General features: G+C 41.5%; 1 protein-coding gene across 1 annotated transcript in view; it reads left to right on the forward strand.

Moving 5' to 3' along the window:
- Positions 1-25,655, forward strand: part of NUP210L (nucleoporin 210 like) — a gene marked incomplete at its 3' end in the record, with an annotated part of 95,873 nt that overhangs the window by 32,249 nt on the left and 37,969 nt on the right. Inside the window, exons 13-20 of the mRNA XM_084241995.1 lie at positions 1,812-2,010; positions 5,340-5,485; positions 10,832-11,053; positions 12,668-12,841; positions 15,229-15,421; positions 23,654-23,742; positions 23,938-24,042; positions 24,634-24,735. Coding sequence (XP_084098121.1) covers positions 1,812-2,010; positions 5,340-5,485; positions 10,832-11,053; positions 12,668-12,841; positions 15,229-15,421; positions 23,654-23,742; positions 23,938-24,042; positions 24,634-24,735 — 1,230 coding nt within the window. The remainder of the gene's footprint in view (positions 1-1,811; positions 2,011-5,339; positions 5,486-10,831; positions 11,054-12,667; positions 12,842-15,228; positions 15,422-23,653; positions 23,743-23,937; positions 24,043-24,633; positions 24,736-25,655) is intronic.

The raw sequence follows: 25,655 nt of genomic DNA on the forward strand, positions 1-25,655 counted from the left end.
GGTGAATCCTCTCATTCCCACCCCTCATCTCTGGCCTGTACCCCCCGCTTTTGTATGCATAAATAAATAAATCTTTAAAAAATTTTTTTTTATAGAGGCATGCTTTTATTTGTTTGTTTGTTTGTTTGTTTTTTTGTTTATACATGCACTGGGTACAGTCAGAAGCACGGGAGGGTGGGAGAATTCACCAGAGCCAGAGCGGGGAGCAGAGCAGGCAGAAGGGCCGAAGTACACTGCTGAGGGGAGCAGCGGGCAGCAGGAGAGGTCTGCGCGCCATGTGGGACCCTCCTCCGGTGGCCGGGGAGCAGTCGGGGATCGAACCGGCGCCGCAGAGGCCGCGGGCAGCTTCGCAACCCAGCGCTCAACCGCTGCGCCACCGGGGAGGCCCTAAAAAAAAAATTTTTTTAAAGAAATATCACTCTTAGATTACAAAAATATCAGGGCCTCCCTGGTGGCGCAGGGGTTAAGACAGCGCTATCAAGGTATCGCCAGCCACTGCAGCACCAGTTCAATCTCTGGCCGGCCAGGGAGCAACCCACATGGCGCAGTGGACCTCTCCTGCCTTGTCCACTGCACCCCTCAGCAGTATATTTCAATAGGTCTGTCTGTTCTGCTCCCTACTCTCTCTGGTGAATCCTCTCACCCCCTGCACCTCTTGTCTACACCCCAGTTTTTGTATGCATAAATAAATAAATCTTTAAAAAATATATCATTCTTACCTTAACAAAAATAGGTTGTAGTTTGCCAGATACCTGCTATATTGGGGTTTTGTTTTTTTTTTTTTTAATCTAAAGATTTATTTATTTATACAAGCACTGGGTACAGTCAGAAGTGCGGGAGGGTGAGAGAATTTACCAGAGCCAGAAACAGAATAGCCAGAGTGACGAAATACACTGCTAAGGGGAGCAGCGGGCGTGGCAGGAGAGGTCTGTCACGCCATGTGGGACCCTCGCCGGTGGCAGGGGATCAAACCGGCGCTGCAGAGGCTGTGGGCAGCTTCGCAGCCCAGCACTCAACCGCTGCACCACCAGGCGAGGCCCTGCTATATTGTTTTAGATGCTTTAGTGAAATCAATTAAGGGATGAACTGAGTGACATATTTAACACCTGTCATACACACTCAGACACACACACAGTATAGGGTATATGTTTTTGTATAAAAAGCGACAAGTAGGGCCTCCCTGCTGGCTCAGCGGTTGAGCGCTGGGTTGCGAAGCTGCCCGCAGCCTCTGCAGCACCGGTTCGATCCCCGGCCACCGGTGAGGGTCCCACATGGCGTGCAGACCTCTCTGCCTGTTCTACTCTCTGCTCTAGCTCTGGTGAATTCTCTCATCCTCCCGCACCTCTGACTGTACCTAGTGCTTGTATAAATAAATGAATGAATGAATGACTAAATCTTAAAAAAAAAGTGACAAGTATGTTCATGTATATATATGCCTTTAAATATTTAAGGAATGTATTCTTTTATTTTTTTAAAGATTTATTTATTTATACAATCACTGGGTACAGTCAGAAGCGCGGGAGGGTGAGAGAATTCACCAGAGCCAGAGCGGGGTGGGGGGTCAGAACAGGCAGAGGACCGAAGTACACTGCTGAGGGGAGCAGCAGGCGGCAGGAGAGGTCTGCGCCGTGTGGTACCCTCCTCCGGTGGCCGGGAAGCAGCCGGAAATCGAACCAGCGCTGCAGAGGCTGTGGGCAGCTTTGCAGCCCAGCGCTCAACCGCTGCGCCACCAGGGGAGGCCCAAGGAATGTATTCTTCCAAGACTTACCAAACATAACTTCTTGAAAGGTGATTTTTTTCTCCCCTTCCAGATATATGTCCTGAAACTGAACAAAATGGAACTGTTACCATTTCATGCTGATGTGGAGATTGGCCAGATTATAGAAGTCCCCATTGCAATGTATCACATAAGTAAGGAGACCAAAGAGTCTGTACAATTCACAGACTGTTCTCATTTATCTTTGGCTCTGAATATGGATAAGCAAGGAGTCTTTACTCGTTTCAAAGAAGGTAATAGTATGTTGTTAATTTTGTCCTTTCTTTGCCTTTGAATTAAATGTACAATCTTTGATTCAGAAACTACAAATTTTGGTCTAAATTAACATATTTCTTTTTTTTAAATTGAGGAATGATTAACATATAACATTGTTAGTTTCAAGTGTACAACATAATGATCCAACATTTGTATATATTGCAAAATGATTACCTTTCTTTAAAATTCTTTTCTTTATTCTGTGCTCTTGTAGTCAACTTGCCTTGTAGTAGGTGTTGTGAAATAGAAACAAAGGCAAAGAAATTGAATAATATGTACAGGGTTAATTTTGGGCAGACAGTATCAGTTTTCAACTCCTAAGAAGGTCTTCTGTTTCCAGTTCTAAGTTCTTCCTCTCTTTAATATATGTATCCCATACCTCTTTCTAAGAGGACTATAATTCTGTTTAACATACATATTCGGTATATTCATTCAAAAAGAGAAAACGTATTTTTCTAAAAAAAATAATATGAATATGTTCTCCATAAAGACCAATATAACTTTCTGTGTTGAACTTCATATTATCCTGATCACCATTGTTTTTTCATCAGTAATAATGGCAGTAGTAGTATCTCACATTTACTTAGTATTTAGTATTTAGATTCTGTTACTTAGTATTTACTATTTAGATTCTGTTCTGAATACTTTTTGGATAATAACTCATTTAGTTTTCATAGTTGCCATCAACTTGGACATCTCCCTTGTTCTTGCTAATTGTATTATATAGTATCACTCACATCTCTCTTCTCTGTTCTCAGAGTGACTCTCCTAATTCTTAGATTCTCATTATCTCTCACCTAGAATAGAAGAGTGGCCTCCTGCCTGTTATTGTCTTTAAATCATCACTACCAGATGGATCTTCATAAAGTTCAACTTTGGTATTACTTTTCCTGCTCAAAAAATTAATGAGGCTTCTCATTGCCAGTGTAGTAGTCCAAATTATGCATACTAGAGAGGGCATTCCAGGCCCTCTATGATATAACCCAACCTACATTTTATAACTTCTTTGTTTTCATATTTGACTCTATCTAAATCAACTGCACTGCCTCCCTGGTGGCACAAGGGATTAATTTTCAGCACTATGAAGCTATTGGCAGCCACTGCAGCACGAGTTCAATCCCTGGCACGAGCTGACCCACACGGCACAGCAGACCTCTCCTGTCTCACCCCATGTTCCCCTCAGCAGTGTATTTCAGTCAATCTGCCTGTTCTGCTCCCCACTCTGTCTCTAGTGAACCCTCTGACCCCCTGTACCTCTGTCCTACATCCCAGCTTTTGTACACATAAATAAATAAAATAAATCTTAAAAAAAAAACACCACCAAATTCTATAGTTTAAATTTGAGGCCACGGGGCCTCCCTGGTGGTGCAGGCAGTTGAGTGCAGCGCTGTGAAGCTGTCCGCTGCTTCTGCAGTGCCAGTTTGATCCCTGCCAACCTCGGAGCAACTCACATGGTGAGCAGTCCTTTCCAGTCTCGCCTGCTGCTCCCCTCAGGAGTGTATTTCAGTCAGTCTGCCTGTTCTGTTCCCTACTCTGTCTCTGGTGAATCCTCCTACCCTCCCACGCACCTGAACTGTACTCCAGCTCTTGTATAAATAAAATAAAACTTTAAAACATAAATAAACAAACAAACAAACAAATAAATAAATAAATAAATTTGAGGCCACTGTCCTGCCCACCTGTGACTATGCAGGTGCCTCTCTTTTTCTTTCTCCTTGTCTAATAAATGGGCACTTTTAAAATGTAAAAAAATAGGACTTCCCTGGTGGCGCAAGGGGTTAAGCACTGCACAGTGAAGCAATCTGCAGCCACTGCAGCACAAGTTCGATCCCTGGCTGGCCAGGGAGCAACCCACATGATGCAGTAGACCTCTCCTGTCTCGCCTGAAACCTCTGGCCTACACCCCAGCTCTTGTATGCATAGATAAATAAATCTTTTTTAAATATGTAAAAAAATTAAAATTTAAAAATTTCCCATATATTGGGCCTCACTGGTGGCACATGGGGTTAGAAACAGCACTGTGAAGCTATCTGCAGCCTCTGCAGCATGAGTTCGATCCCCAACCAGGGAGCTACCCACATGGTGCAGCAGACCTCTCTTGTCTCGCCCACTGCTCCCCTCAGCAATGTATTTCAGCCAGTCTGCCTGTTCAGTTCCCCACTAGGTCTCTTGTGAATCCTCTCACCCCGCACCTCTGGCCTGTACCCCAGTTCTTGTATGCATAAATAAATAAATCTTTTAGGGCCTCCCCGGTGGCGCAGCGGTTGAGCGCTGGGTTGCGAAGCTGCCCGCGGCCTCTGCGGCGCCGGTTCGATCCCCGGCTGCTCCCCGGCCACCAGAGGAGGGTCCCACATGTCGCGCAGACCTCTCCTGCCTCCCGCTGCTCCCCTCAGCAGTGTGCTTCGGTCCTTCTGCCTGCTCTGCTCCCCGCTCTGGCTCTGGTGAATTCTCTCAACCTCCCGCGCTTCTGACTGTACTCAGTGCATGTATAAACAACACAAACAAACAATAAATAAATAAAACATGCCTCTATAAAAAAATAAATAAATAAATAAATAAATAAATAAATCTTTTTAAAATTTCCCATATATCTCCTCCTTATATTCATTTGTGTCTCATTTATATTTCTACTCTGTGCATTCAGCTTGAGATACTCTCCTCTACATATCTGAACCTGTGATCTTTTCAGCTAGAGGTAATTTTTCTGTTTTCTAAGCTTATATGTTGCTTATTGTTTTCTTTTTTTCTTTCTTTTTTTCTTTCTTTCTTTATTTATTTACACAAGCACCGGGTACAGTCAGAAGCGCGGGAGGGTGAGAGAATTCACCAGAGCAGGGAGCAGAACAGGCAGACTGATAAAGTACACAGCTGAGGGGAGCAGCGGGTGTGGCAGGAGAGATCTGCATGCCATGTGGGACCCCCACCAGCGGCCGGGGATCGAACTGGCACTGCAGAATCTACAGGCAGCTTCGCAGCGCCACCGGGGAGGCCCCGATGCTTATTGTTTTCTACCAATATTTAAATTTATGTAAATGTTCACTTGTACCTTTAAACTGTTTATGTCCTGAAGTCAGGATCTATGCTTATATTTGTAGCCTCACAGTATATGGAACTATGTCTTACATGTTATTAGAAAGAACATGTTTTCATATCAACTTGATATAAACTGTTATTGGGGCCTAATAGTAGTATGTAAGATCAAAGTAGTTTTTATAATATACTGATATTCTTATATTTTTATAGATTGATGTTATTGAGAACTAACTGCTTGTTTTCCCTATTAAAAACACGTTTTTTTTATTTACAGGTATTCAAAGACCTGGACCAATGCACTGTTCTAGTGCACATATAGCAGCCAAATCTCTGGGCCATACTCTGGTAACAGTGAGTGTGATTGAATATGAAGAGTACTTGGAGAGCAGTGCCACGTTTGCTGCCTATGAACCCCTAAAGGTGAAATATTTCATGGAAAGGAACTGGCATAACTTTTTTTTAAAAGATTCATCTATTTATGCATACAAGAACTGGGGTACAGGCCAAGGTGTGAGAAGATTCACGAGAGACAGAGCAGGGAACAGAACAGGCAGATTGACTGAAATACACTGCTGAGGGGAGCAGTGGGTGAGACAAGAAAGGTCTGCGCCGTGTGGGTAGATCTCCAGCTGGCCAGGGATCAACCCCATGCTGCAGTGGCTGTGGACAGCTTCATAGGCTGCATCCCAACCCCCTGCGCCACCAGGGAGACCCAGAACTGGCATAACTTTTCATGAACTCCACTTAGCTCCACTTAAGGGCTTCCTAAATATTTATGGTCACTATTAAATATTAGTGATATTTGTGTTCTCTTTACTTATCACTCTTTCATTTTTAGATCTATAATTGTCTTGTCAAACCTGAACATCAGGGAATTTATCCCCTCATGCTTCTGCCACAGGAATGTCTTTGAGTTTTTATTAGCAAATTTTACATATCCCCCTTTCTTCTTTTTTAATTAGGTATAAACTATATATAAGGTACATAAATCTTAAGGTACACTAACCTTTTTTAAAGATTTATTTATGCATACTGGAACTGGTTTACAGGCTGGAGGTGCGGGGTTGAGAGGATTCACCAGAGACAGAGTGGGGAACTGAACAGGCAGACTGAGACTGACTGAAATACACTGCTGAGGGGAGCAGCAGGCAAGACAGGAGAGGTCTGCCACGCTATGTGGGGAGCATCCTAGCTGGCCAAGGATGGAACTAGTGCTGCAGAGACTGCCGATAGCTTTACAGCGCTGTACTTAAACCTTACGCCACCAGGGGGGCCCTTAAGGTACACTAATCTTAAGATACTATTTGAATTTTTATATATGCCTATATCTGTAAACATTGCCTTGTGAAAAGAATATAAAATATTGGTATTGGTAAACTCTTTTTTGAAAAACTCTGAATGAAAAATTTCTATTTTAGAGAAGGCACACAATCATCTTTTACCCTTTATACCCATGGATTTTCAGTACAGCAGTCATTTTTTTTGTGATGTAGAGGGGCACTAAGGATTGATCTATTATGGTTGGGACATTATGAAGGTGATGGTTAAAAATAAAAGTAAAGAACCTGGGGGCACTGCTACTGCCTGCCTCTCAGTTCACCTTCAGCCCAGACCCCACTCTCTAATCTGTCTCTGTGCTGAGTTTGCTGCTGAGGGACACTAGAACCAGTTCTACCAGCCCCGGAACCTACTCCTGGCCTCCATGGGGGAAGTGAGGAGGCTAACAGAACTCTTACAGTGAAACCCTAGGAGAAGTTTGGCCCCCAACCTGGCCCCCCAGGGTGCAATCAGCCTTCAAGAAGAACTAGTGATATCATCATCACCTACCTGGTAATATTAGCAGCCTGCTGCCAAGTGGATCTGCCCCAAGCAGTCCTCATCGAAATGGACATCAACCGGCAATGCTGCCCAGAGTGTCTACCATATGGCTCCACCCACAAGTATACAGACTTGCCCTAGGAGATCTTACCTCCAAGACAAGGCTGTGGGATCTACAGACCTTTCCTGTGAATCCACGGCCAAGCTTCAACCTAGAATACGGGCACAGAACCTGAACTCAGCATGGTATCTGAGACACAAAGGGTGGCCCAACTATGAAAGCTCTTTCTAGTCCTTTCCTAACTGATCATGAGTCTGGGAGCCCCATTTCTGAGGTCTGAGACCCAAGGGTCTCCAGAAAACAGCCTCCTGGTATTTTTTTCTCTCGATAAAATGGTTTTGGTTAGCCAGAAAGAGAGAATACACATGTATGCCCGGTACGCTTTCTACATACTTGTTTCTTTCGGGAACTAAAACTGATGTCTACAAACTCTTGATGATAGAGTCTGACAAATCTTGACTCCATGCCTCTTGGGATAAGGAGGCACCCATTGGGGTCTCCCTGGTGGCGCAAGGGGATAAGCACAGCACTGTGAAGTTATCCGCAGCATCTACAGCATGAGTTCAATCCCCTGGCTGGCCAAGGAGCTAACCCACATGGCCAGATGTCTCCTGTCTCTTCCTCTGCTCCCCTCCAGTGTATTTCAGTCAGTCTGCCTGTTCTGCTCCCCATGCTGTCTCTGGTGAATCCTCTCACCTCCCACACCCCAGTTCTTGTATGCATAAATAATCTTAAAAAAAATAAATAAAGAGGGCCTCCCTGGTGGCGCAGTGGTTGAGCGCTGGGTTGTGAAGCTGCCCACAGCCTCTGCAGCGCCGGTTTGATCCCCAGCTGCTCTCTGGCCACCTGAGGAGGGTCCCGCATGGCGCACAGACCTCTCCTGCCGCCTGCTGCTCCCCTCAGCAGTGTACTTCGGTCCTTCTGTCTGCTCTGCTCCCCACTCTGAATCTGGTGAATTCTCTCACCCTCCCGTGCTTCTGACTGTACCCAGTGCTTGTATTTATTAATTAATTAATTAATTAAATCTTTTAAAAAATAAAATAAAATAAAGAGGCACCCATAGTGAAAAAGTTAACACTAATGAAGAAAGAAAACTATGTTTTTAAATTTTAAAATATTAAATATTCGTTAAAATTTGCATTTTAAATTGGCCTCCTTGTACATTGTGTAGCATAAGTATTCAATATATCTGATTAGAGCATATTTCATTAATTCTTGAAGTGGGTGAATCATCGTATTTGCCTAATTAAGTGAAAGTTACTTAACTGTGGTTGTCATTTCATTGGACTTTTTCTCCTGTTGTTATCCTTGGCCTTATCTTTGGCCTTATTTCATATTTATTGAGTATCCACAAATTAGAACTCCCTGAATAAAACTGTCCTGAAAAGTAGTTAGATGATGATCTTTTTCTGCCAATTACTTTGTTAATACAGCTTTGCATTTATCTGCTGAGAAAAAAGGGGTTCTACCTTTGTTAGCGATATTATATTTCAATAAATGATACAGTTCTCACTTTGACTTTTATGTATTAGTCCACTTCTGCTTATTCGACTAGTTTTGGATTGTATATCTAGTAAAAAGGAGTGATTTTTGTTTGCTTTCTAAGGAAAGATTCTGAGTAGTTTCATTTCTTCTCCTAGAGGCTTGTATGGTAGTCTGTGTTCTGCCTTTTGATAACATTCATTATATCCTTTACCTGCTTTATTTTTTTTTTTATTTTTAAGATTGATTTATGCATTCGAGAGCTGGGGTGTAGGCCAGAGGTGCTGGGGGTAAGAGGATTCACCAGAGACAGAGTGGGGAGCAGAACAGGCAAATCTACTGAAATACACTGCTGAGGGGAGCAATAGATGACACAGGAAAGGTCTGCTGCGGCTTGTGGTTCAGCTCCCTGGCCAGGGATAGAACTCATGCTGCAATGGCTGCAGATTGCTTCATAGTGCTGAGACTTAACCCCTGCACCACCAGGGAGACCATCTTTACCTACTTTAAATCTTCCTTTCCCGACTCTGAAGCAAGATCCTATTTAACTTTCTGTTACTATAACATCAGTGGTCCATCAATAAATATTTGTTGAATTGAACTCTGTGTATATTACTTAAAAGAATACTGCTTTTAGACAAAGGAATGTTTCATTTAATTTTTTAAATTTTTAAATTTTTTTAAAGATTTATTTATTTATGCATATAGGAACTGGGGTACAGGCCAGAGGTGTGGAGGGTAAGAGGATTCACCAGACACAGGGTGGGGAACAGAGCAGGCAAATTGACTGAATTACACTGCTGAGGGGAGCAGTTGGCAAGACAGGAGAGGTCTGCTGCGACATGTGGGTTGCTCCCTGGCCAGGGATCAAACTCGTACTGCAGTGGTTGCGGATAGCTTCATAGGTTGCCTCTTAACCCCTTGTGCCACCAGGGAGGCCTGGAATGTTTGATTTTAATAGAACTAAACAATAAAAATGATTGGCTAGTTCAAGAAAGAAATTCTAAAGCTTAGTATTCTTACATTTTGGAATGATTTCTTCAACTCTGTACTTCCTTTGGTGACTTATGCAGATACTGTGTATCATACACAAATAACCTACACCCTAAGAATACTTCATACCCCTAAAACCAGTTTCCTCATCTATAAATGGGATACAATTCCTCTGTATATTGGAGTAAATAATACCTGTCTCGACTACCGTTTAGGCGAGAGTTCTTTGAGAAAGAGGATGAAGTGTATAGCTGTACTATTTTTATATAGTAAGGGCAGATGTTCTCTGATACTTTAGTAAAATATCCTGTAAAATATTTATGTTGGGCCTCCCTGGTGGCACAAGGGGTTAAGACACAACATATGAAGCTGTCCACAACCACTGCAGCGCGAGTTCAATCCCTGGCCAGGGACCAACCTACATGGTATAGCAGACCTTCCCTGACTCACTCACTGCTCCCCTCAGCAGTGTATGTCAGTCAATCCACCTATTCTGTTCCCCACTCTGTCTCTGGTGAATCCTCTCATCCTCCCACCTCTGGCCTGTACCCCAGTTCTTGTATGCATAAATACATAAATAAATCTTTTTTAAAAATAAAATATTTATGTGTGGGGCCTCCCTGGTGGTGCAGGGGTTAAAGATAGCGCTATCAAGCTATCACCAGCCACAGCAGCACGATTTCAATCCCAGGGATTTCAATCCCACGATTTCAATGCCAGCCAGGGAGCAACCCACATGGCACAGCAGACCTCTCTGGCCTCTCCAGCTGCTCCCCTCAGCAGTGTATTTAAGGGAGCTGCCTGTTCTGCTCCCCACTCTGTCTCTGGTGAATTCTCTCATCCTCCCCTGCACGTCTGGCCTACACCCCAGTTCTTGTATGTATAAATAAATAAAAGTAAACCTTTAAAAATATATTTGTGCCATAATTTATTTGATACCTTTTATGTGAACATGACACTAAATCATACTGAGAAAAATAAATTGTTCTTTCAAAATTTGATCATAAGATACACTCCACAGAAGTTTTCATAAATAAGAGCATAACAAGAATTATTTGATTTGTACATCTGAAGAATTTGACATATTTAAATGGCATTAGGAAATGTACAAGCATACAAATGAGTGGTAGAGATAAATACTATGAGAACTTAGAGGACACAGACATGGTTGTGGTCTGGAATGATTAATCATAAATTAATTAGGTATAGCATGCTTTAGTTTGAATGATAGGTGGGATCTAAAATATTGATAGTACAGAGGTTGAGAAGCATTTGAAGTGAGAGATATGATGCACATGTCTCTTAGTGTGGGAATTAAGTCTAATGTCATTTTCAGCACAGATAATCAATTTTTCACTTTGGAAAATGTTTTCATTCCCTAGCTAATCTGGGATTTATTTATGTGTCATCAGGCACTGAACCCTGTGGAAGTGGCATTGGTGACCTGGAAGTCTGTGAAGGAAATGGTATTTGAAGGGGGGCCTCGTCCATGGATCTTGGAGCCCTCACGATTCTTTTTGGAATTGAGCATGGAGAAGACAGAGAAAATTGAAATAACACAAGTTCGGCTGCCAGCAAAGAGAAAACAGAACCAGTACATTTACAGGGTCCTGTGCCTGGATTTAGGGGAACAAGTAGGAAAATAATATTTTATGAACATTTCTCTGGCAATAATACTCAAAATCTTTTGTAGTTCCAGCTGTTTCTTCTTTGATTCCAGTTGATTTAATTTAGGGACAAGATAGGAAAATTCTACTTATTGATTAAAGTATTTTTTAAAACTTACTGTCCTTTAAATATACTCAAAAGTTTCAGTTTACTCCTCTGAGAATTCTAACAGTTCACTAACTGGTTCAACATGTTTTTGTAGTAATGAACTTATTTTACACTATTTTCAATTACTTTATCACAATAATTCATTTTATTTTTGCTTAAACTAGAGGATATCTGGTTTCTCAACTCCAAATAACTCAAGGAAGGGAAATTTATTTATTTATTTATTTTTAAAGATTTATTTATTTATGCATACAAGAGCTGGGATACAGGTCAGAGATGCAAGGGAGTGAGAAGATTCACCAGAGACAGAGTGGGGAACAGAACAGGCAGGCAGACTGAAATACACTGCTCAGGCGAGTCAGGAGAGGTCTGCCATGCCATGTGGGTTGCTCCCTGGCTGGCCGGGGATTAAACTCGTGCTGCAGAGGCTGCGGATAGCTTCATAGTGTGTTGCTTAACCCCTTGCACCACCAGGGAGGCCCAAGGAAGGGAAGTTTAAAGCATCATCCATGGTTTGCAGTTTTGAAAAACCAGCTAGATCTGTTCTGATAAGAGTAAGTATATTACTCTTTATCAGTTGAATTACTTTTGACTATTTTTAGAGGTAGTGATGGATCTATCACTAGCAATGCACTGCTTCTATCAAAACCAGAACAAAGGTTAGCATTTTGACTAGGATTGAGAATTTAATACATGGTCATAAGCAGAGACCAGCCAACTAGCCTACAAGGAATCAATGTACACTTTAAACTTCACATGAACTGTGCTACAATCAATTGAGCTTTTAAAAAAATCTCTAGTGACCTTTATTGTCTTATGACTAAATAGTGGAAATTTCAGGCCTGATTATCTCCTTTTAAAACTCCCTAACTTCTTTTTATTTCCAGTCTGTTATTCATTAGTACTTCCACCAGTCATGAATTGATCTAAATTTTTCACTTTTTATCAACATATAACAAAAGATTTGGTGGAGAAAAAGACTGAAGTAATGTTCCCTTTGTTTTCAAATTTCCATTGTTTCCCTTGTTTCTCCTAGAACACGTAATTAAGAACATAATGCTTTTAAGGGATTTGTCTGATAATGTTCGTGGATACGCTATATCAAAATTTGAATAATAGTCGCACATTTCTTTTTTCTTTCTTTTTTTTTTTTATTTATACAAGCACTGGGTACAGTCAGAAGTGCATGAGGGTGAGAGAATTCACCAGAGCCAGAGCGGGGAGCAGAACAGGCAGACCGACGAAGTACACCACTGAGGGGAGCAGCGGGCAGGGCAGGAAAGGTCTTCTTGCCATGTGGGACCCTCCCCGGTGGCCGGGGATGGAACTGGCACTGCAGAGGCTGCGGGCAGCTTCACAGCCCAGCGCTTAACCGCTGTGCCACCAGGGAGGCACAATAGTCACACATTTAGATTGATAAACTGACATCAAGTGTCGGCCCATAATTACCCTGCTTTGATGTTTCCTTAAAGGTCCTGACATTCCGAATTGGAAATCACCCAGGTGTTCTGAACCCTAGTCCAGCTGTAGAGGTTATGCAGGTACACTTCATATGTGCTCACCCTGCCAGCATATCGGTAACTCCAGTATACAAGGTGCCAACCGATGCCCACCCATGTCCCCTGCCACAGCACAACAAACAACTAGTAAGTATAGTATTTGCAACTAACTTGACATTTGTCTTCTGTGCTTTAGAGATAAATAGTCTGAAGTATAGTTTTTGTTTTGTTAAAATTAAGGAAGCTGTTTTGTTGTTTCTCCAATAAGGACTCAGAAGAGGTGATTAAACTAACTTATAATTGAATACATTTGATGGCTTAGTGACTTTACTTACTGTGCTTAGGTACATAGTCAGCTTGTAATTATGGCAGTAGACAATTGAGATCTCTCTAAATAACTTCCAAATGGTTTTGCTAATCTACGCCACCAAATCTTTCATTACCTTTATCATTAAGTAATAAAATGTACCTCTTCTCTAAAACCACAAAGAATAATAAGCAACTCAGTTACAATTATAAGGATACAAATCAGGGCTATTATTTTTATTGAAAACTTGACATTTTATATAACAATATAGCAACTCTAAAATCAGGCCCTTCCCTTAGATTTTGTAGTTGTTACTATTTTTCTGTTATTAAAGTGGTAGCTGTTTGTTTAGTGAATTCTGATCTAGTCCTGTAATGTCTGTATTCCTCTGTGGTCAGTAACATCTCTGTTTGTGTGTCTTTGTGATCAGTTAATGATTGGGTATAGAGTTCCTTAAACTCATATTATTTTTAATGGGATAAAGTAAAATTGTACATAAATTCATAACAACTGAAATTTTTTTTTTTAAATTTTCTAGAGGCATGTCTTATTTATTTATTTATTATTTGTTTGTTTGTTTGGTTTATACATGCACTGGGTACAGTCAGAAGCGCGGGAGGGTGAGAGAATTCACCAGAGCCAGAGCAGGGAGCAGAGCAGGCAGAAGGACCGAAGTACACTGCTGAGGGGAGCAGCGGGCGGCAGGAGAGGTCTGCGCGCCATATGGGACCCTCCTCCAGTGGCCGGGGAGCAGCCGGGGATCTAACCGGCGCCGCAGAGGCTGCGGGCAGCTTCGCAACCCAGCGCTCAACCGCTGCGCCACCGGGGAGGCCCAACAACTGAAATTTTTATGATGTTCAGTCATCCTGGTCAACCTGTCCAAGAACATACATGTAATCAAGATCAAATCTAGATCAGAAATTAAAAAATAAACATAAAAGATATTTTGGGGAAATTAAAATATTAACTGTATCTTAGATGACATAGATTAATATTATATTCATACATATGATAATATTGTTTTTGTTAAAATGTTTTCATTCTTTTTTTTTAAAAGATTTATTTCTGTTTATTTATGCATATAAGAACTGGGGTATAGGCCAGAGGTGCAGGGGATGAGAGGATTCACCAGAGGCAGAGTGGGAGAAGAACAGGCTTATCTACTGAAATACACTGTGGAGGGGAGTAGCGGTTGAGACAGGAGAGGTCTGCTGAGCCATGTGGGTTAGCTTCCTGGCAGGGAATCGAACTCATGCTGCAGTGGCTGCTGATAGCTTGATAGTGCTGAGACTTAACCCCTTGCACCACCAGTGAGCCCCAAAATGCTTTCCTTTTTTTTTTTAAAGGATTTTTAAAAAGATTTATTTATTTATGAGTATAAGAACAGGGTTGCAGGCCAGAGGTGTGGCAGAGGCGGGTGGTTTGAGAGGATTCACCAGAGACAGAGTGGGGAGCAGAGCAGGCAGATTTACTGAAATACACTGTTGAGGGAAGCAACAGGCAAGGCAGGAGAGGTCTGCTATGCCATGTGGGTCACCTCTGTGGCCAGGAATCAAACTCGTGCTGCAGTAGCTACGGGTAGCTTCATAGTGCTGACACTTAACCCCTTGCACCACCAGGGAGGCCCCCAGAATGTTTTCTTTTTTCTTTTTTTTTAAAGATTTATTTTTATTTATTTATACAAGCACTGGGTACAGTCAGAAGTGCGGGAGGGTGAGAGAATTCACCAGAGCCAGAGCGTGGAGCAGAGCAGGCAGAAGGACTGAAGCACACTGCTGAGGGGAGCAGCGGGCGGCAGGAGAGGTCTGCGCGCCATGTGGGACCCTCCTCCAGTGGCCGGGGATCGAACCGGCGCTGCAGAGGCTGCGGGCAGCTTCACAACCCAGCGCTCAACTGCTGCGCCACCGGGGAGGCCCCCCCAGAATGTTTTCATTTTTAGTCAATGCATGCTGAAATATTTAGGGATAATGTGCCATGATAGCTACATCATATGGGGGAAAAATGACACATGCATGCACATGCACACACACGTCAAGGGTAGAAAAGTATAGGGAGAAATAGAAAAAGCAAATGGCAAATCCAGAGGAAGTATGCATAGGTAGTCACTGTACTAATCTTGCAGTATATCTGTAGACTGGGAAAAATCATGATCCCTAACTTCAGGAATATCCCTTAAAAAATTGAGGTTTTTTTCCTTTTCCTTCCTTTTCTTTTTACTTTAATGCAGATTCCTGTATCAAGCCTAAGGGACACAGTCCTGGAACTGGCAGTGTTTGATCAACACAGAAGAAAGTTTGATAATTTCAGTTCACTAATGCTGGAATGGAAATCTTCAAATGAAACACTAGCTTATTTTGAAGATTGTAATTCAGTGGAGATGGTAGCAAAGGAAGATGGAGGCGGGCAGACCCGGCTACATGGTAATATGAATATTTATGAATCCTTTCTGCTAAATGGCTCTGTACTAAGTATTTCATTATGGGTGAGAGTTAATCTTAGGTTTTATCATAAAATCTAGATTTATATCACATTTCATCTTTGCCCTATGTGTTTTTTAACTTTTTAAAAAGATATATTTTTATTTATTTATGCATACAAGAACTGGGGTATAGATTACGGGCCTCCCTGGTGGTACAAAGGGGTGAGTCTCAGCACTATGAAGCTATCTGCAGCCACTGTGGCATGAGTTCAATCCCCAGCCAGGGAGCTAATCCATATGGCACAGCACACCTCTCCTGTCTTGCCCACTGTTCCCCTCAGCAGTTTATTTCAGTCAGTCTGCCTGTTCTGCTCCCCGCTCTGGCTCTGGTGAATCCTCTCACCCTCCCGTGCTTCTGACTGTACCCAGTGCTTGTATAAATAAATAAATCTTAAAAAAAAAAAAGGGTGACTTTAAATAAATAAATAAATAATTCTTTTTTAAAAAAAATAAAATAAATCTTTTTTTTGAGATTTATTTATTTACACATAGAAGAACTGGGGTATAGGCCAGAGGTGTGGGGATGAGAGGATTCATCAGAGACAGACTGGGGAACAGAACAGGCAAATTGACTGAAATATACTGCTGAGGGGAGCAATGGGTGAGATAGGAGAGGTCTGCCGCGCCATGTGGGTATCCCCTTGGCTGGGGATCCAACTCCTGCCACAGTGACTGGTGATAGCTTGATAGCACTGAGACTTTAACCCCTGTGCCACCAGGGAGGCCCCTTTGTGTTTTCTGGAAATATTAATGTACATGTCTTTGTTTACAAAGCTAGGGTCTGGGCCAAATATTTCTCTAAGAAATAAATTAATTTTAAAATGTAGTGATTGCCTTTTATTTACCTAGTATGGAAGTAATATTAGCAATTTTTAAGATTTATTTTTATTTATTTATGTATACAAGAACAGGGGTGTAAGATAGAGGTGTGGCAGGTGAAAGGATTCACCAGAGGTGCAGGTGTAAGAGGATTCACCAGAGACAGCGTGGGGACCAAAACAAGCAAATTAACTGAAATACACTGCTGAGGGGAGCAGTGGGCAAGGCAGGAGAGGTCTGCCGTGCCATGTGGGTTGCTTCCTGGCCGGCCAGGGATCAAATTCGTGCTTCAGAAGGTGCGGATTGCTTTGTAGTGCAGTGCTTAACCCCTTGCACCACCAGGGAGGCCCTAAATAAAATAAATCTTAATGCAGGGCCTCTCTGGTGGTCTAGGGGTGAAGTCTCAGCGCTATCACTGCTAAGGTCTGAGTTCGATCCCCAAGCAGGGACCTAACTCACATATGGCACAATACTTCTATGCAAAAATTAAAAACACCTAATGCAATTGTAATGTTTAAAGTCGGGCTTCCCCAAATATACTGTAAGTCCATGAGGATAAAGGCTATGACTGTCCCATTCATGCTATATATTCAAGTACATAGCAGAGGACATTACATGAAGCAGACACTCAAAAAATATTTGCTAATGGGCCTCTCTGATGGTGCAGGGGTTAAAGTCTCTCAGGGTTTAAAGTCTCTGCCTGTTTTGTGCCCCACTCTGTCTCTGGTGAATCCTCTCACCACCCCTGCATCTCTGGCCTGTACCCCAGCTCTTGTATGCATAAATAAATCTTTAAAAAAAAGATTTATTTTATTTATTTATACATACTAGAGCTGGGGTATAGACCAGAGGTGAGGGGTGGAGGTGGGGGAAAGGATTCACCAGAGACAGAGTGGGGAGCAGAACAGGAGTATCTCTTGAAATACACTGCTGAGGGCCTTCCTGGTAGCCCAAGGAGTTAAGCACAGCACTATGAAGCTATCCACAGCCTCTGCAGCACAAAAAGCCCTCACGTCTAATTGCTTACCAGCCCCCTGCTTTTATCACATTTACTTATGTACCATTCAGTAAAGTAAGTCACCTGTTCTAAACCAGAGTCAAGGTAAACAAGGACTAATGAAGGACATGTATACCAGCAAGAATGATGGTCATTTTTATAACTTTTTTTTTGAAGATTTATTTATTTATTTATGCAAGCACTGGGTACAGTCAGAAGCGCGGGAGGGTGAGAGAATTCACCAGAGCCAGAGCGGGGAGCAGAGCAGGCAGAAGGACCGAAGTACACTGCTGAGGGGAGCAGCGGGCGGCAGGAGAGGTCTGCGCGCCATGTGGGACCCTCCTCCAGTGGCCGGGGAGCAGCGGGGATCAAACCAGCACTGCAAAGGCTGCGGGCAGCTTCGCAACCCAGCGCTCAACCGCTGCGCCACCGGGAGGCCCCATTTTTATAACTTTGTACCACAAGTCAATCCCACAGATGAAGAAAAAGTGGTACAAAGTTTAACTTTTAGCTTTCTGGTGTGAACATTTGGATTGAGGGTATAACCATTCAGTGCAATAAAAAACATTAGAGCAGAAGAAATAGGATTTAACCTCTTCTTTACCTATAAGGAGCTCACATTCAGAACACATTTAAGAGCTTAAAGAACATGATACCATAATACTAATGTTTATAATATTGTAATAGTATGATACAGTTAGTGTAAAAAGTAGTGGAAGAGAAACACATGCTCCTGTAATCTGAAACAAACAATAACAAATGCCATCCATGTTACTGTCTATTTTGGGGTTTCATCCCTCTCTCACTAACTCCATCATCTTTATCCTGAATGACCACAGTAACCTCCAAGCTAATCTCACTAATCTAAAGATTTATTTGTTTATGCATGCAAGAACTGGGGTGTAAGCCAGAGGTGTGGGGGTGGGGTGGTGAGAGAATTCACCAGAGACAGAGTTGGGAGCAGAACAGGCAGATGCACTGAAATACACTGCTGAGGGGAGTAGTAGGTGAGGCAGGAAAGGTCTACTGAACCATGTGGGAAGCTCCCTGGCCTATCCGCAGGGGATTGAACTCCTGCTGCAGTGTTTGGCCATAGCTTGATCGCACTGTCTTTAACCCCTGCGCCACCTGAATCACTCTTAAAATTCTTTTTAGGGCTATGATTTGCAATAAACATAGGGGTGCAGGTATCCTTTTGAATTAATGTTTTTGTGTCCTTTGGGCAGATTCCTAGGAGTGGAATTGCGGGGTCATTTTTAATAGTTTGAGGAACCTCCACACAGCTTTTCATAGTGGTTGGACCAGTTTGCATTCCCACCAGCAGTGTAGGAGAGTTTCTTTCTCTCCACATCCTCACCAACATTTGTTGTTTCCTGTTTTTCTAAAATGTGCCATTTTCTCAGTGGTGTAAGGTAGTTTGTCATTGTGGTTTTGATTTGCATTTCCCTGATTCAAGTGATGGTGAACATTTTTTCATATACCTGTTGGCCATTTGCATTTCCTCTTTGGAGAAGTGACTTTTTAGCTCTTCTGCCCAATTTTTGGACTGAATTGTTTACTTTGTTTTTGTTGAGTCTCTTCAGCTCTTTGTAGATCTTTGTGATAAGGGGTGTGCAAAAATTTTCTCCTAAGCAGCAGAATTTTCTCTTGTAATCCTCATAGCAAACATGAGACTGATATTTTCCCCATTTTGTAAGTTTACTAATTAATCAAACACTTAATGAGTTCTTACTGTATTCTGGGAACACTTTTAGGCCCTGAACAGTAAATAGATATAGCAGCAAACTCTCTGATATCAAAGCCTATACTCTTTTTCTTTCTTTTTTTTATTTTTTACATCATTGTTAACTTTTTATTATTTTTTTTTATTTTTTTTTACTTTTTATTATTTAAATATTTTATTTTATATAATTCTTACATCTTTTTTCATCTTTGCACAATGTATATATTTTCATTTTGGTTATATTCCCCATACAATTGCACCCCTCCCCTTATTTTGACTCTAGTCCTTCCATTCACCACCTCTCCCTCCCCTCCACCCTGTAGTGTCTCTGGTTTATAGTTGCTTGTTGATTTTGATTTTTACTTTGCATTGATTAGTCTTTTTCCTGGTCTCTTATTTAGGTTTTCTAAATTCCTGCTATGAGTGAGACCATCGGTATTTTTCTTTTTCTTTCTGACTTATTTCGCTGAGCATGATCCCTTCTAGCTCCATCCATGTTTCTGCAAACTGCATGTGTTTATCTTTTTTGAATGCTGAGTAATATTCCATGGTGTATATGTACCACATCTTCTTGATCCAGTCATCTATTTTTGGGCATTTGGGTTGCTTCCATAGCTTAACTATTGTAAATAGTGCTGCTATAAACATAGGGGTACAGGTGCCCTTTGGAATTACTATTTTTGTGTCATTTGGGTAAATACCTAGGAGTGGAATTGCTGGATCCTATGGAAGCTCTATGTTTAGTAGGTCCAGAAATCTCCACACAGCTCTCCATAGTGGTTGGACCAGTTTGCTCTCCCACCAGCAGTGCAGGAGAGTTCCTTTTTCTCCACAACCTCGCCAACACTTGTTGTTGCTAGTTTTTTTAATATGTGCCATTCTCACTGGTGTAAGATGGTATCTCATGGTAGTTTTGATTTGCATTTCCCTGATTACAAGTGATGTTGAACATTTTTCATATGCCTGTTGGCCATTTGCATTTCCTCTTCAGAGAAGTTTCTTTTTAGCTCTTCTGCCCATTTTTTGACTAGATTGTTTTCTCTTTTTTCTTTTTTTTTTTTAAAGATTTATTTATTTATTTATACAAGCACTGGGTACAGTCAGGAGCACGGGAGGGTGCAACCCAGCGCTCAACCGCTGCGCCACCGGGGAGGCCCTGGATTGTTTTCTTTGTTGTTGTTGAGTCTCATCATTTCTTTGCAGATTTTTGTGATCAGACCTTTATCATTAGTGTTGTGTGCAAAAATGTTCTTCCAGTTGGTGGGGTTTCTCTTTGTTTTTGTTATTGTCTATTTTGCTGTGCAGAAGCTCTTTAATTTGATGTAGTCCCAGCTGTTTATCTTTGCCTTCACTGTCACTGCTTTGGGTGATGTGTCTGTAAAGATGTCTTTGAGGTGCATGTCATGTAGTGTTTCGCCTATATTTTCTTCTGTGTATTTTATGGTTTCAGGTCTTATGTCTAGTTCTTTAATCCATTTTGAGTTGGTTTTTGTGCATGGTGTGAGGTAGTGGTCAAGCTTCATTCTTTTGCATGTAGCGACCCAGTTTTCCCAGCACCATTTATTGAGCAAACTTTCTTTGCTCCAGTGCATATTCTTTGCTCCTTTGTCAAAGATTAGTTGACCATAAATCTGTGAGTTTATTTCTGGATTTTCTATTTGATTCCATTGGTCTGTGTGTCTGTTCTTGTTCCAATACCATGCAGTTTTGATGATTATGGCTTTGTAGTATAGTTTGAAGTCTGGGAGTGTGATGCCTCCATTTCCTTCTTTTTTTTTTTTTTCAGAAGAACTTTGGCTATTTGGGGTTTTTGGTGATTCCATATGAATTTCATCAATGATTGTTCTATTTCTTGGAAGAATGTCATTGAAATTTTTATTGGAATAGCATTGAATCTGTATATTGCTTTTGGTGGGATGGCCATTTTGATTATGTTAATTCTTCCAATCCATGAGCAGGGGATGTCTTTCCATTTCTCAAAGCCTATACTCTTAATCACCATCTATACTTCACTATATTGTCTACAGAGACTCCCTGTGTCTTTCAGGATAAACTCATATGTTGCAGGGCCTCCCTGGTGGCTCAGAGGTTACAGTCTCAGTGCTATCAAGCTATCACCAGCCACTGCAGTATGAGTTTGATCCCAGGCCAGGGACCTAACCCGCATATGGCATAGCACACCTCTCCTGTCTCACCCACTGCTCCTCTCAACAGTGTATTTCAGTAGATCTGCCTGTTCTACTCCCCACTCTGTCTCTGGTGAATCTTCTCACACATACTCCCCTTCCTGGCACCTCTCACCTATACCCCAGTTCTTGTATGCATAAATAAATTTTAAAAAATATCTGCCCAGGGCCTCCCCGGTGGCGCAGCGGTTGAGCGCTGGGTTGCAAAGCTGCCTGCGGCCTCTGCGGCGCCAGTTCGATCCCTGGCTGCTCCCCGGCCACCGGAGGAGGGTCCCACATGGCTCGCGGACCTCTCCTGCCGCCCGCTGCTCCCCTCAGCAGCGTACTTCGGTCCTTCTGCCTGCTCTGCTCCCCGCTCTGGCTCTGGTGAATTCTCTCGCCCTCCCGCGCTTCTGACTGTACCCAGTGCATGTATAAACAAACAAACAAATAAATAAATAAATAAAACATGCCTCTATAAAAATAAATAAATAAAAAAAATAAAAATATCTGCCCACTTCTTTGATTTCATCCTTTATTACTACTTTTACATACCCTGCATTTTTTCTCACAGTCAACAACTTTAAATCCTAGACTACAGATTGTCATACCTTTTTCCATTGCATGCTCTGTTTTCTTGCATCTTCCCTCTACTTTACTGTTGTAGGAGTGATCTGTCCCTCTTTATTTCCAATCTCTAAGCTTTTAAATACTTTCTGCTCCTAAATACTCTGCATTGCATATATGTGCTCTGTATATACATCTATAATAGCACTTACCACACTATGTTGAAGTGGATAGATTATCTATTAAACCATATTTTCTTTGAAGGCAAGAATTTTGTTGTTTTCTTTGTCATCTCTGTATCCTAATTACCTGACATAGTCCCTAGCATATAGTTGGCCCTCAATAAATCTTTGTTGAATGAGTCAGTTAATGAATGGATGTAGATTCATGAGAAAATGCTTCACAGATTTAGGTATGATCATCAAATAATAAGGATAAAATAAGAATTGATTTAATGTGGCAGATTCATGTTAGTTAAAGAAAAGAAAGAACAAGTTAGTGAAAGCAGGGTCAGACTTCAGATACTGGTTTAGAAGTTCAAATTGCTCTAATAAGGGATAGTTAACCATTTAAAATTTTTGAGAGGCCTCCCTGGTGGCCTAGGTGTTAAGTCTCAGTGCTGGAACTGCTGTGGCCTGATTTCAATCCCCAGGCAGGGAGCTAACCCACATATGAGTTATCAGCAGACCTTTCCTATCTCACCTGCTGCTCCCCTCAGCAGTGTATTTCAATAAATCTGCCTGTTCTGCTCCCTACTCTGTCTTTAGTGAATCCTCTCACCCCCCACACACACACCTCTGGCCTACACTCCAGCTCTTCTATGCAAAAATAAATAAATAAAATCTTTTAAATAAATAAAATGGGGGCCTCCCTGGTGGCATGGGCGGTTGAGCGCAGTGATGTGAAGCTGTCCGCAGCCTCTGCAGTGACAGTTCGATCCCCGCCGGCCTCGGAGCAACCCACAGGGCGAGCAGACCTCTCCTGTCTCACCTGCTGCTCCCTTCAGCTGTGTATTTCGTCAGTCTGCCTGTTCTGTTCCCCACTCTGTCTCTGGTGAATCCTCTTACCCTCCGGCGCATCTGGCCTGTACCGTAGTTCTTGTAAAAATAAATTAATCTTTAAAATGAATGAATGAATGAATGAATGAATGAATAAATAAATAAATAAAATGTTTGAGTAAGGGACTGACATGACATTTACATATACAGAACACTTTAGAAAAAGTGAAATGTCCCAAAGGGCTATCTGTTACTTCTCACTCCCATTTAAGATCAAACAAAAATTTCCCTGTGCACTCTTGCCATTCTAGTTTTGGATTCAGGGCCTCCTTGGTGGCTCAAGGGGTTAAGACACAACCTATGAAGTTGTTCGCAGCCTCTGCAGCACGAGTTCAATTCCCGGCCCCCGCAGGCCAGGGAGCAACACACAAGGTGCAGCAGACCTCTTCTGACTCGCCTGCCACTCTCCTTAGTAGTGTACTTCAGTCAGTCTGCCTGTTCTGTTCCCGATTCTGTCTCTGGTGAATCCTCTCAACACCCCCCGCCCCAACACACACACACCTCTGGCCTATACTCCAGCTGTATATGCATAAATAAATAAATCTTTAAAAAAATAATTTTGGATTTACTGACCAATAGAACCAAAAAATAATTAGATTTTGTCTGGCACAATTCTTCATTTAATAAGGGAACTGAAAAATAAAGTGGTTACCCATTTTATTTCTGCATATAGTGGCAGAATCAGCACAAAAACCCAGTTTTCTGTTTCTTGTGTATTTTCCCATTCAGTGATTTTTCCTCCATAATTACACACCATAAGGAAAAAATGAGGACAAAATTTGGTTTTCTGGAGACATTTTTGTATTCTGTGTTTCTCACAGGGTATTTTTGTACCTGTCTCTAGGTCATCAAACCCTTAAAGTACATCAGATAAAAGGGACTGTACTTATTGGAGTCAATTTTGTGGGCTATTCTGAGAAGAAAAGTCCAAAGGTAAGTGTAGATTGTTACATAAGAAATTAAACTAACTGAAATTTCTTTAAAAATCACTCATATCTGATTTAAATATGACTATACACCTCTATGATTCTGCTGTTTCTGCCACTTGAAGGGTAGTGGAATTTTTCTCTCACTAAGCTGAAAAATTAAAATTTATAGTCACCTTTGTGGTTCTTTCCATATTTCTAGGAACTTTCTAACTTGCCCAGATCTGCAGCTGTGGAGCTGCTCCTGGTAGATGATGTAACTATAATACCTGAGAATGCCACCATTTATAACCACCCTGATGTGAAGGTAGAGGCTGTATGGGTCTGCTTAAATAGAATCATATAAAAGGGGGAGAATATTGGGTCATTAGAATTAATAGTATAACAGTTTAAAAGCTTCACTTATGTGTTGAAAATTACTGCTGTACATATATAATGCATATATAATAATTATCTACAGTGACCTTAGTAGTTATGCTTTAATAATCATATTTTATCACTGGTCTATTGACCTAAGTCTTTTTTTTTAAGATTTATTTTATTTATTTATATATAGAAGAGCTGGGGTGTAGGCCAGAGGTGTGTGTGGGGTGGGGGGAAAGGGTGAGAGGATTTACCAGAGACAGTGGGGAGCAGAACAGGCAGATTGACTGAAATACACTGCTGAGGGGAGCAGCAGGCAAGACAGGAGAGGTCTGCTGTACAATGTGGGTCAGCTCCCTGGCCAGGGATCAAATTCATACTGCAGTGACAGCTGATAACTTCATAGTGCTGCAACTTACCCCCTTGCACCACCAGGGTAGGTCAGTTATTTGCTCTTAGGTAGGTCAAAGTTATTTTCTTTGAATTATTTATAAACCAAAGGGAATGAAATATTCTTTGTTCAATTTTTATATAGGAAATATTTCACCTTGTGGAAGGATCTGGTTATTTTTTAGTCAACAGTAGTGAGCAGGATATTGTCATCATCACTTACATGGAAGCAGAGAGCTCTGTCCAGGTGAGTTCTAGAGATATTCTCAGATTGATGTCTCAAGTCAAAGGTCATTCTTTTTTTTTTTTAAGATTTATTTATTTATGCATACAAGAACTGGGGTTCAGACCACAGGTGTGGGGTGGCGGTAAGAGGATTCACCAGAGACAGAGTGGGGAACAGAACAGGCAGATTGAATGAAATACACTGCTGAGGGGAGCAATGGGTGAGCCAGGAGAGTTCTGCTGCGCCAAGTGGGTATCTCCTGGCCGGGGATCGAACTCATGCTGCAGTGACTGCAGATTGCTTAATAGGTTGCATCTTAACCCCTTCCACCAGGGAGGCCCTCAAAGGTCATTCTTAGGAGAATAATGGGAAATATTCCATTATGTCTCAAACTTATTACAAAAATAATATTTGCTTCTTTTAATTAATTTAACATAAATACATTATTTAATCAAAAATGAGAGTTTTTTCCTGCAACTAGTTACAATACTGAGCAATTTTTGCTTCTGGCCAAACTGAAATAGCTCAGGAGATATCCATTTATAACATTTCCATTAGTAAAAGTCCCTGTTCTGTAAATCTCAAAGCATAGAGCTGTGTGGATAGTTAGATGTACTACTGACTTTATAACATGAGTATAAGGTATGTTCAGCTGGGAGATAACAGGTCAAAATAATAAGTTGGCTCCATAATCAGTATGTCAAGGGATTTGCTTTTGTTTGACTTCTAGTAATAAAGATAATACCTTACATTAAAATATGTATATATTCCTTTCTAAGAGCTCAAAGGAATGTAGCTAACATTCATCATAATCTTTGTTTTAAAAAGGAGAGACCAAGGTACCATGTGCAGGCAAAAGATAGACATATTAAAAAAAAATGCTGCTGTACAAGAATTGTAATACAGTAAGAAAAAATAAAGTATCATGCTCCCAGTGCTTT

The sequence above is a fragment of the Talpa europaea genome, assembly GCF_964194135.1.
Source record: "Talpa europaea genome assembly, chromosome: 9".
NCBI classification, from domain to species: Eukaryota; Metazoa; Chordata; class Mammalia; order Eulipotyphla; family Talpidae; genus Talpa; species Talpa europaea.